The sequence below is a fragment of the Ixodes scapularis genome, unplaced genomic scaffold (genome assembly GCF_016920785.2).
Source record: "Ixodes scapularis isolate PalLabHiFi unplaced genomic scaffold, ASM1692078v2 PGA_scaffold1__304_contigs__length_218370807, whole genome shotgun sequence".
NCBI lineage: Eukaryota > Metazoa > Arthropoda > Arachnida > Ixodida > Ixodidae > Ixodes > Ixodes scapularis.
The window spans coordinates 210688327-210702505 of NW_024609846.1; the positions used below are offsets into that span (position 1 = coordinate 210688327).

Here is a 14179-nt window from a genome sequence, read left to right on the forward strand (position 1 = left end):
AGCGCTTTCAATCGTCACAATGTATCGCCAACTAGCCCAAGTGAATAGACTTATACAGCACGAACACACACGAGACAAACAAAAGCGGCGTATCACACTCATTGCCCCAGGTAGAAGACAGGCGGGCCAGGTGGTCAGCTATACTATAGAGTTGCAAAGCGAAGGCGAAACAGGACTCCGCCTCAAAAATCAACCAGCGAGGCGCTGCGATTGAACTTGACCGCGGCGACACCAGTCGGTGTTTATGTAGGTGTAAAAGATTTTTAGGAAAAAAAAAAAGAAAAAAAGGGAAACAAAGAAAGAGAGGTGCGTGCACTCAACACCGAACTCGAATGAAGTACTGAGCGAAATTGACGGCGGCGGCGCAGAATATTGAAATAGAAAAAAGATAATAATAATAAGAGGAAGATGTTTGATTTCGGTAGAAACTTAATTTCGTATCATTAGTTTACAGCCGCATTTTGTCCCCTCGAGCGAGAAAAGGGCGACGCTCGGCGGCAACAAACACAAACAAAACGCCCAAAAAGAAAAAAATAATAAAACTTAAAAAGTTGGGATTATTAGGACGATAATAATTTCCGAAGAAAGGGAACAAAGGACAAACACAGCTAGGTGACAGGCGTGCGACCGAGAGAATCCGCCCGGTCCTGGTATCGAACTAGGGACCTCGATCATGATGGAGAAAACCCGAGACTAAGCAGAGAAACTTGGTCGAAGAAGAAAGACAGGGGAAAAGTACGTCTCAATTTTTTGAGACGTACTTTTCCCCTGTCCATCTTCTTCAACCAAGTTTCTCTGATTTTGCCGCAGTCTCGGATTTTCTACATCATGATCAATATCCACCAGCTTGCCTGCGCACTCACTGTTCTTTCGGGGACCTCTTCATTTGCAGTGGAGTGCTTTACCGACTGAGCTAAGCAGGGGTTAGACGTCAGTAGAGCAAACGGGTTTTATCAGCTGCCACCAGTCTAACACCAACAAGGATGAACGGCTCGCATTTTAAGGTTATTATGACGATGCAATTAATGCAAAGGTGCAAGCGAGGTGGACAAGAATGACGATAATACTCCCTGGAGAAAGGGATTTACAACCGTTTTACTTGTCCAGGTCGCTCGCACCGTTGCATTAACATAATGATTTATTATTGTTTAGTAGCAAGGACACGGACGACCGTTTGCGGGGTTTTTTCCTAATTATTTTGTCTGGATGTGTTCGTCTAAGCCTCGACCTCCTCTAACACCCCCCCCCCCCCCTTCTTTGCGTACGCCATTGCAATGTTGTAAACAAGGAACCCATAAGTACGTCAAATGAATGAAAGCACTGCCAGCTTCAGAAGTTCATTGCGGGGCGAGTGCCGATAGCCCTATTACTGCTCGGCAGCTAATGAGGTGGCGTCGCTAACCGATCAGAAGAACGCCGAAGGACAAACCAAGTATCACGAACGTGCGTGTTTCAAACATTTCCAAGTTCCCGAGCGCAGATATTCCCGCTTCTGCGGGTGTTCACGGAGCCTGCTCCTTCGATCCGTCCTTCCCACCAGCAGCTACGACGACGTCAGGAGCCGCGGTCCCGTTGCTCGGACATCGTACGAGAGGGACGATGTTCGCACACCAGAAACGATGCCGCAAGCGTCTGCGGACGATCGTCAAGCACTTTCCAGGCCATTTGCATGCTTCACACAGGCGTCCTCCAGACAGTTTTTGAACAGGATGACCTCGGAGCGCGTATGCAGACTGTACGATGTACTAGCAGGGCAGGTACGTAGCCGAGGGGGGGGGGGGGGGGGGGGGGGGGGGGGGGGGACAGGGGGCCCCTTCTCCCCCCCCCGAAATCTTCCATTTTGCTGGGGCCTCCCTCTTTCTTTCTCTCTCTCACTCCCCCCTCCCCCCCCCCCCCCCCCCCCCCGAAACAAAATCCTGGCTACGTACCTGCTAACAGGGTGACCGCGGCTTCATAACGGAACGTCGGAACGATCTTGCGCAGTTTCCAGTGGCAAAGTGCTTAAAGTGCCAGTTCATCGAAGGTACAGCTCAACAAGTTCCTCGGCACCACAAAAGGCCGGGCGACGAGAGCGGCGCACCGCCAACCAAGTCCAGCGTCCTCGTTGCCAAGCTCCGCTCGTCGTAAAAAAAAAAAAAAAAAGAATCAGCGTTGGCAATCAAACCATTCGCACATACCGCTCGCACGAGTACCTCGTATAGGAACGGTACGACTTATCAAGCGTCCGACCTCACAAGGTTCCCTTCCCCCCGATCAATCCATCAATAAAGCCGTCAGCCCGGGGGGGGAGACCGGAACAGGGGAGGCTACCCACGAAGGGCGGGCCAACGTCTTTTTGGTCCGAACTTTTGTTGCGTTACTCTGTCCGCACACGGCCACAAACACCCGCACAAACCAAAACAAAAAAGCAACAAAACAATACCCGCCTCAACAAACCGCGACTAAACAAAGGCGGCGGCACAACGTAGCCGTTCGGTACGCACCGTGAAGCTATAAAAAAACACCCGGGAAACGTTCCGGTACGCACACAACGAAATGACGGAAACGCGAGAGAAAGAGGACCCTAAACACGAGGAAGAGAGCGCCACCCTGAAAATAGAATAAAAAAACAACGAGGGAGAGCCAGGAACCATTTGCTCTTTTGCAAGCCGTCCTACTCCGAGACGCCAAAACAAAAGGAAGGCCACGGCAGCACCGAAAGAAGCAAGTCCAGAGCGTCGGGCCGTCCGCTCGCTCGTGCACGCCGAGCGCGTATACGAATCCCGCCCATCGAAACTAAATCACTCAAAGTCGCCCTCCCATCACCACTTATCACCCGGCGCAACGGGGTAAACACTGCTCCTTTCTCGCTAACAGGCATTGCGTGCGCCGGCACCAGCGAGGGAGGACCTGACGCGGCCGCCGGCTCCCTGAGTGAGTGACCTCGGAGCAATCGGGCAACGGACGCGGTGGCCTGGGCCGGCTTGATCATCGAGCAGGAGCCATAACTGTCAACCGGCGGCGGCCAGTGCCGAAGGGCAGCGAGCTTGCGAGTAATCTACCGCACGGCCGCACCGATACACCCTTTTAGCGAAAGGGACCGGCGGTCTTGTCAACACAAAAAAAATACGGGGGGCCTTGAAAGGGGAGCGCGCACCCAGTTCGACGACTAGTAGGAACCGAAATGCTGGAAACGCCGAGTGCGTTTTGTTTAGAATGTTCGCCCGCCGAGTCAGACGGCTAAGTGACGGGAGGGGGAGTCCACTTAAAACGCGTCGATAAGAGCAACATGGACGGCGACAATACCGACTGGTGTAGGACCAAAGTGCTTCGATACGGCCGCGAATAGCCCTCCCCGTCTTTCTCCTCCTGTCAGCTGCTCCCTGAAAAAGAAATTAATGTGAATGCGCTTGGGCGATAACAGTAGCGGGCTGTCAGGCTTCCCCGTCCTTTCTCCAGACCCCCTCTTCCCTCCCCTTTTAGTGCGACTTCGCCGCTTCATCCCAATCGGCACGGCCGCTGACAGATTGCTAACGGCGCTCCGAACAAATACATTAAAAAACCGGAAAAAAAAAAAATGAAAGCAGGGTTATTTGCTGTTATAAGGCTGCCGAATCAATCAATAAGTCAAAGAAAAAAAAAAACAGTAAGACTGCTTGGAAAGCGTGTCTGTGACAGTAGCGTGCCAATTGACGCCATGCTATTTAGGGAAGAAAAGACAGTTTTGGTAGATTCGCTATCAAAGTGAACACAGAGCAGAGATGAGCAAAGTTGCAGTAGTCCTTGCAAAGCACGAAACGAACTGGAACTGTTCGACGAACCTGGGGAAATCCAGACGTCTTTGTACAAATACGCAGCAGGGACCCGAGATCAGTTGTGCACGGCCATAACACGATTTGAAACTCACGCGTTGCTTCGAGGCAGCCCGCAATGGCGTGAAAGGTTCGGCGACAGACGATGATCCCAACAAGTTTTCGTGGAAAGTGATAATGAAACGTACTATATCTACGCTAGTTCCGCGCAGTAAAAGCTCCGTTAAACTCCGACGTGGAGCGCAGCGAACGTGGCAGCAGCACAGAACGCGGGCCTCTCATGGGCCGGCGAGCAGGAACTCGATATCTGCGACCAATCAGTATCGGATTCCGCTGTGCTATACGCCGCGTTTGCCACGTTTAACGTCGGTGTTTAACAGAGCCTTAAAAGGTGTCAAGCTCCTCGCGCAACGTTAGTAATGTATCACTATATGTCTGTATTAAGATGCATGTGCTACGTTTAAGGTCCGGTAGTTTGCAATTTAATTTGTGCGCACACATTTCGAATGCGAGAAGCATAGCCGTTACCCGTGACAACCACATTCTGTCAGAACTATTTCGCCCAACTAGCGAACGCGCTCGAAACATTTTTTTTTTTTTTGAGGCGTTTCTTTGAACAGAAGTACAAGTATAAACCGAAAACAGTCAATTTTTCTACACCCTATCGAGACTATCCTCCAGAGGTATGCGGGTCCAAACACTGGTTGTGTATTTACATTGTGGGGAAGCAGAGGACGAGGAGCAGAAGACGGCGACGAGCCAGCGCCCGAGGCAGAGAATCCTACTGGACAACCTCCGCAACACAGCCATTCGTCGTGCATTAGAAAACGACATTAAACCATCTACCTCACAAGTGGTGGAGGGTGCGCTGTCAAATGAAAATAAAATGAATCGAAAAATCTCGACTGGACCGCAGCCCAATTTCTCCCGGGTAGACATGGCGACATGTTGGCCGCTTACCGCAGCAGCGACGCCTCAAACGCCTAGGATTGAGTCGTTCGATGCCGCTCCGGTCAAGAAGAACAGATGTGGCCGCACGGGCACGCCGACCGGAAAGTGTGTAATGGACGGAGGCACGCCATCGGCCAAAGATCATCGATCTGAAGGAAGGGTTCCAAACCCCGTGAAATAGGGCTCGGTGGCGTTTTTGCGACAACGACGAAGCGTCGGCTTCGGTGCCCTTTTGTGGCTGAAGACCTTCCGCCGAATTACCCAAGTATCAAGGAGAACGCTACAGTGACTACACTCTAAGATGTCCTGTAGGTTAACTTCCCGTTAATCACATGGGAATCGCTCTAAACTATACACGATTGCAAGCTGGGCGACTGGCCGCCGCCATGCCTCTGCTCGAGCAGGCACGCCCGTGCGATTACGAGCTTGCCAAAGCTACGTTCACCCGCGCGTTGCACGCGCTTGCACGCATGGGGCACCACTTGTGGCGCCACGCTTGCAATTGTCTATAGAGGAATTTCGGCGAATAAAAAAAAAAAAATGTTTAAACGCTAAAAAAAAAACAAAAAAACATGTGGGTGTAGTGAAATTGCATGACGTTTCGCGAGCTGACGTATTGCTCGGTTTCACAACGCTAAAAGTGTAATTTTTTTTCCATTTTTTAAAGGTTTTGAGTGTGTTTATTTGCCGTACATGGCGGCGATTCGCTCTCCGAAGTGCTTTAGATGTAAGTAGGCGGACTGACTTTCTATATATGTCAAATTCAGCTGGTAGATTTGTCGCGGTTACGGAGAGCTTTTTTCTTGATATGTTTATGCACGTGCAAACGCGAGCTCGCATTCCCTGCTCTAATTGCGCAAACATGGCGCGGTTTGGGACCGCTCCAAATCTACGAGCGGTCCCATTAGAGTGTAGGAACGAGGTACACGCACTGCACGCTCTCGCATTCTCTGAGGTTGTTGACGAAAACATGTGCAAAGATATCTGTCGAATATGTTTGCTTTCACATGTGCAAAGAGCCCTTTGTTTTAGATCTTTGATTTTGAACGGTTACTGCTGCAGACGCGAGAGAATGCAGCGCGTGTAACTAAACATTGGGCGCGTTAAGTCGGCACTCCTTTACTCCTACTCCGACGCTCCGAGTTTCTCATACTCCGAGCGCAGCAACTAAACGACGCATAGCGTACAGGAGCTCGAAACACCGAGGCTGCGTTCCAAACCTACTCGAATGGATCCGAGTTACCCTGGCGGATTATGTCACGTGACAACCAAAATCGAGAAACACTGGACGCGGCTAGGTTTCCGACAACCACCTTTACCCTATAGAGTTAGATTGAGCAAGTTTTGGAACACGGTCAGAAGAGGAGCTCCTTCCGACCGTGGATACGGGTGGCAGAAGCCGAAAATATTTCGGAGATAAATAAGTAGGCCCGTGTTCCAAACCCGTGTTCCGGCAGAGTCTAAAGCAAAAGAGACGGCGACGTTATGAAGTTTCTACGAACGTTTTAATATTTCTGAAAGGTTGGAAGACTCGCTTCGGTGCACATATGTGGAAGGTTACCCTGGCCGATCTTTTCATTGACCATGCATGCTGTTCCGATTTAAATTAAAGACAACATTCTGGAACCCGCTCGTCGACGCAGGAAACCCTCAAATTCGTCAGAGATTCCCTGGTTCCAACTCGCAGCGAGACGGAAGCTACGGCGATACCGCCACACCGTCATTCCATAGCAGTTCAATTCGTTTTTAGGCAGTATGCATGAACAAACCTTTCCCGCAACGCTAACTGGTGTTTCGGCCTTCCAATCTAAGTATCTTTATTCGCTGCGCCTGGCCTAAGCATTCTAAGCAGGGCAGCAGTCTGACTGTCTTTTCATCACAACTTTTCTGTCGCCGAGCTAACGGCACGCTCGTTCGATAGATCAATTCGTTTTCAGGCAAGACGCACGAGTAAACCTTCTCCTCAACGCTCACTGATGTTTCGGCTCTCAAATCGAAGTATTTTTATTCGCCAGGCTAAGCATTATTAAAGGAACAGAGCGGTCCAAATGTCTCATCTCGACAACTTTTCTGTCGCTGTGCTATCGGCACGCTACCATTTGACAGATCAATTTCTTTTTCAGGCGAGATGCACGAACCAACCTTTTTTCGGAACGCCAATTGCTGTCTTGGCTTTCAAATGAAATCGTTTTTACCGCTGGATTAAGCATTAATCAACTGAAAAGGGGCAGCGTTCCGGCTACGCCTCTCGTCTCGACGGTCTCAACAGCAGCGCAGCCATCGTGTTTGTTTACGTGACGTCACGGAGCGCGAAGAAGTCACTCGCGCCAACCCCCGGTCACAGTCCCAGTTTCGCGGCGCTGACATTAGCGTCGCCACCATCAGCGGCGCTGTGTATAGCGTCGCCACCGGCAGCAGCGCTTACGTGGTGGGGGGCTCTCATTAATACAAAAATACAAATATAGAACTTTGTTCGCTAAGAGTAATTTCAACAAAACGTCTTCACCGCACCATGAAAATAAAATGCAATTTATTTTATATATTTCTTTTTGTTCGTTCTGTTTTCGGTCTAAAAACAAAACTCTAAACCGACCCGCTGGCCTCGCCGGTGCCCTGAAGGCGCCGCTGCCTCTTCCCCCCCTTGCTCTACCCTCGCCCAAATTTGAAATTTCGTAACGGCGGACGGCGGCGTCGCGTGGTTTTGTTTACCCATGGGTCGTGCGAGCGTGGTTTCGCGCTCCGGCGTTCAGCGCGCCTGTCGAACTCGATGGATATTTTGGTGCGAACTTTCAGAGACTGTTGAGAGGTGCATTTTACGTGGCCATATCCCGATGGTGCACGAACAGCGCAAATGCCAAGACCACAAGTATTTGTTTGTTCATTTTTTTTTTTTTTTCAAGAAAAGGCAGGTGAGTATCTATCTCCCGTACTCAGTTTTATTTGCTCAGCGAACTTACCATTAAACTTTTGCTGCCCATAGCTGTTAGTTTGCAGGCTCGTTCTCGCACTAAAAACATATGCTTTCCCCCGAACAAGTACGGTTTTAATGAAGTTAATGGTATACACTTAGCCCCACTTCGATTTGTGGACAACTGCTTATTTAAAGTGTAACAATTGGGTTTAATCTTGAAAATGGTCTTTGGCGGTCCTCGAACAGACGGAGGATAATAAAAAGAAAGATTGAGGCTTCCTATATATTAATTTGAAGTTTCATTTATTTCTGCATGGTTCCGGGTGCGACAACGGCATTATGTCATTAGTTTGTTCTCTGTAGATATACATTTGTTTTGTTTTAAATCAGTTTAAAATTTTAAACATCATGACCACATTGTCATTACAGATGCTGGGACATATGGAACGAGCATTTGAACGTTGTCTCAAGGAGGAAGAAAGCTTCGGACACTTCGTGGTTCCCAACCAGTTATACAGCCTGTTGAGTGCCAACATTTTTCGAAGCTTTATTTCACATTTTCATCTTGCTTGCGTGAGAAGCTTTGAATATGTAAAAATGAAGCTAATGATTGCTGGGGGCCACCTAGTGGCTTATATTTCTTAAATCAGTGAACAACTTTACTTTCAGTGAACAGCTGATCCAACTTGGCATGTACTGAATGCGTGATTATGTGGGTCAATGTGTACACTTGTAAAGATATATGTTAGTGACCATTCCCAAGAAGTGATAGTGATAAAATTAGTGATAAAGCCTATTCCCAAGAAGGTGTGCGGCGCCGCATGTAATAATGAAGTGATGAGATCGCGCACAGATGACAGAGAGGTGCTGGCGATGCGAAACTGGAGCTTGTGGGCGAGGTTGACGAAATGATTTTGTCAATGTTTTATTTTCGCGCGTATGCAGGTGCAGTGCTGTACTTAATTCCGTTTTAGCATCTGTGCAATAAATGTGCCTCGAAGTATTTCGGTCGCAGCTCTGGATTCCTTACTGGACGGCAAGACGCCTCGAAATAGAGGAACAACGAACACACATGACTACGCACCTTATACAGCTGAAAGCGAAATCGCACATCGTATATTACGTTAGGAACTTTTAGCGAACTGTTACCGTGTTCCGCGTACTGCACTATCGGAGCCTTTGAAACCGCACCCGGGGTGATACCGTGACAGCGGGGCGCGCACTTAAAAGCATGCTTCAAAGGCTCCGATAGTGCGGTACGCGGAACACGGTTTGCTAAAATTCCCTATTATTACACTACCGGGACCGGGCGTGATGCTCAGGAGCCTGAATCCAGGCTCCAGCACGACCCCGAAGCGATCCATACGAGAACCACCCTACAAAAATAAAAAGGCGCCATGTTGGATTCTTTACGGCTTGGCTTAGAAACGGCTTCAAAGTAGGCTACTACGTCCCAAACGTGTATATAGAAGTCGTTTTGAAAAGTAAGCCAGATATTTTATTAATAGCATGGTTAGCTCTTAATATAATTTTACAATTTACCGAATATAAAATAATAAGTTAACTCGTTCAAGTAATGAGAGCCCCCCACCACGGACGAGGAATTCGGCGCTACTGTACAAAACTCGACTCCATTGGCCCTATGGAAAATGTCCGGGGGTTGCTCGCGCTCCGAGAAATTCTCCGTGCACGAAGAGCGCGCTCGAGTGTCAGTCTCCGGTGGCACTCCTGTCCGTTTAGTGAAGGGAGCGCCAAACTCTCGCGCTCCGGAGCACTGACTTAACGCGCCCACTGTCAGCATGCTCCTTGGCGCACGGGTGATTTGGCGAAAGGTCTATGGGGGTTGTGTTCGGAGTATCATCCCGCGATGTGAACGCCAAGTCGTTGCAAACCCGCCAGGCACGTTAAGAACCCAGGCTAGCGGTCAGACTGCGCTGGCTAAATTCCTCAACTGAAATCAGGCTCCCCTGTATTTGGGACAGACTAACTTCTTCCCGTCTGAACATCAATACAAAAAAATTACTTCCTGCTGAACATTACGGTAGACTCCGAGATTGGGATGAAATTTGTTAAAAAGAGTAATGTCTCGCCTGCACCTTTAGCTTAAATGACTGGTTTTGCTGTGCTTGCTTCTGATGCAGGTTAAAAACGAATTTCAGAATATTGGATGGGACAGCAGTGCGTGGACATGGAAGATGGCGCGACGTCTCTAAACGTTTGTCGGGATTTCGTCCCCTGCTGAGACTAAACTTCTCTCTCGGATTCTTTCAAGACGAACAATGAGCGGCTCGCTTGTTTTCGGAGTATCATAGTGAGGATCGCTATAGCTACGGTCGTGCCACTATTCGCATTCTCTTTTCGAACAAAGTGCTCTGTTGCAGTCAGCATGAGACTGATAGCGCTATTTTCGCACTTCGTGAAGTGTGTAGCGCGTTCGATGTTGAGGACGGAAGAGATGGTGCGACCGACTCCGAGCTTAGGTGAAAACGTTCTGTGTATTCTTTCTTGCCGCCGGGCTCGTATCGGCGAGTAACGTCGTCATCTTTTATCTGCGGCTTGGTAGGCCGATGGACCGCCACAAAGTGTTGCACGGCACAAACCGTGGACTTCCATACTGAAGTGAGCTTTACGACTCAATATAGTCATTAGACATGCACAAGAACCGCTGATTTCGACACACAACAAACAGATTGAGCTGATGAACTGCAGTAAGATATTAGGCAGTTGGATAGAAAACAGTGCGAAATAGAACGCGTTGGAGTAGGTTATTCGCAACCCAAACTTTGGAAAACAAATGAAACACTTATCGAGCCCGAAAAATAAACTAAACAAAAATCTCGGAGGTTCATAGAATTAAAATCATTCGATAAAATACTAGCGTAAAGGTATGTATGGTATGCAGCAGGAAGTATTATGTGACGATCAAAATGTGCGTTTTTCGTATGTATATCAGTACCCTCCATCAAAATAATGTACCGTATTAACTACAGTTTACCCACGTTAAAACACGAATCTTCCTACGTTGCCTTTACTCTCATCGATAAATTATGAATTACGGACGACCTGTCTAAATCAAACCACATGGCACAATATGTCTTCAGAAATTACATAGAAAGACTGCCTCATAAAGTACTAAAACATTCCCCTCCAACAGGCAGTTAGATACAGTGTTAGGTCAAAACAGCGACCGTCGTCCGGACTGTGCATGTTTAAAGGCTAACACTTTACGCAGCGCGGACAATACGGATTCATTTTCTCTAGACCGTTTATTACGACGACGCGTGGAAGTTTTTGCGAATGACCGCGTATGATGTAAATTATGATTACTCTTGGATACAAGCATCTTCGCGAGCTAATAAAGCGGACATTTCTCGAGGTTGCGGCGTGCATCGCACGTTTTTACGCGCAAAATATCTAATGAAGCACTTTTTTATTATTTGATATTTGCTTTTACGGTCCACACAGCGGGTGCGGGCCCGAACAGTACGGTACACATATCTGGGTTTGGTGAAGCTCTCAGAAATGTTTGTGCTCCTGCGCTGTATTGATCGCTCCGAAAGGAAGCATTGGAACGAAGCTGGGATCGCTCCGAAGACCAGTAGCTGTAGCCGCGCGGCTCCCGGTCGGAAAATTCTTCTTGGGAACTCGACAGACGCGGGAGAAATTCGTAACCTGTATCACAAGACGCGAACGTTGTCTACACGTCGCAGGAGCGGGGAGTGATGTTCGCGACTTCTCTGAACGCTGCGCCGACCGCCCTTCAAAGCGTGGCAGCCATGATATTTATAAGCTCTTAGAAATAATTTTGCTGCCACGGTATGTTACTGTTCGACGCGGGCACCAAATAACGGGTCTAGTTATTCGCACGACTTTGTAGTTTGGCATGATGAAATCGCGGAGATGTCAAGCTAAGCACCACCAGCTATTCGCGACCACATAAAGAAATGATGCGGAAATAAAATACGAGAGTTATTCAACGGAAGACCGGACTTTGTACGCTGCTTCGGGCTCAATGTTGTCTCGCGCGATCTATTTGACTAGCTACCGAAACGCTGATTTCAAACTCTTACTGTGCCAGGGGAAAAGATGGCACAATTCAACTTTGCGACCCTTCTGCGTAGAAGGTAGGCACGAAAGTTTTTCTTCCGGTGTATTGTCGTTTGGAATCCTATACCATCACCACTAAAACAAAACCAGGAATGCAATACAGGAATTGCCTCATTAATACCCCCACACCCCTCCCCCCTTTGCCAAGACTCTCTATTGTGTAAGTTGTCCATAACAACGGCACAAAGCCTCATGTATTTATCCGGTCTGTCCCCGAAACCTTTGCCTACGTAGCGGTGTATCCATATTTACAAGATATCTCCGTATATTGAAGGGCTAACCGGAGCATCTGTCACGTGCACCACGACGGAGATAAGCCCCAAAGAATAGGTCACAAGCCTACAAGAGGGATCAAAAGTCGCTCGACAATGGAGTAGTCCTTATACATGAGGCAGTTCAATGCATCGAGGCGACGATGCCATCCTCAGCTCCAATGTAGTAAGTTACAAAGTCAAGCGTCACGACGTCCTCTTGACACATTAAAAAGGAAACAAACACGCCAAAAGAGATTAAAAAAAAAGGCACTCACCTTACGCGAGCGGGAACCCCAAGACCGACCCCCGAGAACGCCCACAACCACGGTCCTTGCGCGCGTTAAAATCCGCAAATGGCACCAGTGGCTGAGCCGCCGTTGACGACAACAAGCACGGCGCGACTGCGATCCGTAGACCGACAGCCGCACGTCGACAATCACACACACACCGACGAACAGGGCGAAGACACACACCATGTCGCCGACGCCGAAGGTCCGCAGAAGCACGATCACACCACCGAGTGTTTGGAGAAGCAGGGCCCGTTTAGAGCGTGCAAAAACAAACATGGAAGCCCCTCCTACAGGGACTTGGCCATAAATTTAAATCTCCCAAGTATCGTTCCGAAAAGGGCGAAAATACGCCATCGCAGTTCTAAGCAAAAAGCCCCTCGACATTGAACAGGTCAGTGTCTACGAGAACGATCGTCTGCTAGCCATCTTCCCGTGTTTGTTGAACGATCTGTCTCGCACCCGCTCGAATTACCGAGTAAACAGATACGTGCCGCCGCGTTTACAAAATAAACAGCCGGGTTTATTTTCTCGCGGTCCAACTTAAGAGGAAAGTTAACGAGCTACCGGTCAGAGAACTCCGGGTTCCCGCGGCAGCCCAGGATACACTCTCTCTGCCGCTTTACGACTGAAACGCGACGAAGGAGAATTCAACGAAAGCGGAGGCGGCACGGATGTTTCACGACCACGGTACGAAACATTTGTTCGTCGTTGGAGAACATGAGGCGCGTAGGAGACTAGACGGGCGACTTGGGTCGGCATCTGCAAAGCACACCGTCGAGTTCAGGTATTTCAATCCCGCTTCCACGGATGGTCCTCGAACACGCGAACGGGCCCCAACCCCACGAGCGGCCAAGAATCGACGCAAACTCGTCGAAAGGAACGAAAATAAAGAAAAAATAAATAAAAGAAGCGCCCAGCGAGCGAGCTCCCAAAACCGGCTGGTCCGTCCGAAGGGCATCGGACGGGCCGGCACCCCCCAAGAACCGCCGATGCCGTGTAAGGTCCGTGCTTCTCCAAAACAGCTCGAAAAAAGAAAAGAAAAAAGAGACACCGGCTTTTGCTTTCACACTCCTCGCACTTGAAGAACTCGGCGTCGAAGCTCCGAAGGCTTTGCCTTACCTTGGTTTCCTTCGCAGCGCGCGAGAGCCGGCAACACCACTGCTAACAGGCAGACAAATTTCCAACGCTCCCGCCTGTCCGACGCCATGACTGCATCTGACAAGCCGGGAGGGGAGTCGTCGTCCTGGCGGGAGAGCACGGGCACCGAAAGCCCGCCCTCTCGGCCCCCTCGACGTGCGACGTCACATCCGGCGGCGCCTCCGATTGGTCCCCGAGAGGGGAAGAGAGGAAAGGAAGCGGAGAGAAGGAGAAAGAGGAGGAAGATGGCTGAGCAGAAGAGGTGCTCCGTTGAAAAATCGCGGCGGGGCCCGAGGAGTATTGCGGGCAGCGCCGTGCGGGGAAGATGCTTTCAGGAGGTCCGGTTTTCGGGCAAAAGCAAACAGAGCTGGCATGCTGGCAACCGGCTTAATTCCCCCGGCATTGGTCGGGCGATTTTTTTATTTCGTGACAGAGCTTTATTCTGTCCCGCACAAAAGACCCGTTCGACTCCCTCCCACGGTTGGTGAGGGGAAACAAAGACCGAGTGGAAAAAGAATAATTTGGAGAGAGGGGGGCTATTATGTCGTCGACAATTAGCGAAAGATAGCAGATGTAGTGTCTGTCTCGTCCGTGTTCAGAACGAAAAAAAAAAAAAAGGGGGGACGGGAGTTTAATCGCTTTGGTAATCCTCATAAATGAATTTCAATTTTGCTCAGTGTAATCCCATAATGCCCGGCGCTGCTACGTGCCAGCGGCCTGATCAATCACGAGTCTAAG

The 14179-nt window shown here is 49.3% G+C and overlaps 1 protein-coding gene across 2 annotated transcripts in view; it reads right to left on the reverse strand.

The window, feature by feature from the left end:
• Positions 1-13515, reverse strand: part of LOC8042063 (ephrin type-B receptor 2) — a 273829-nt gene extending 260314 nt beyond the window's left edge. For both annotated transcript variants that reach the window (XM_042291061.1, XM_040499562.2), the window contains exon 1: positions 13424-13515. In XM_042291061.1, the coding sequence (XP_042146995.1) occupies positions 13424-13511 (88 nt within the window). In that variant the 5' untranslated portion in view covers positions 13512-13515. The remainder of the gene's footprint in view (positions 1-13423) is intronic.
• Between the last annotated feature and the right edge of the window lie 664 nt (positions 13516-14179).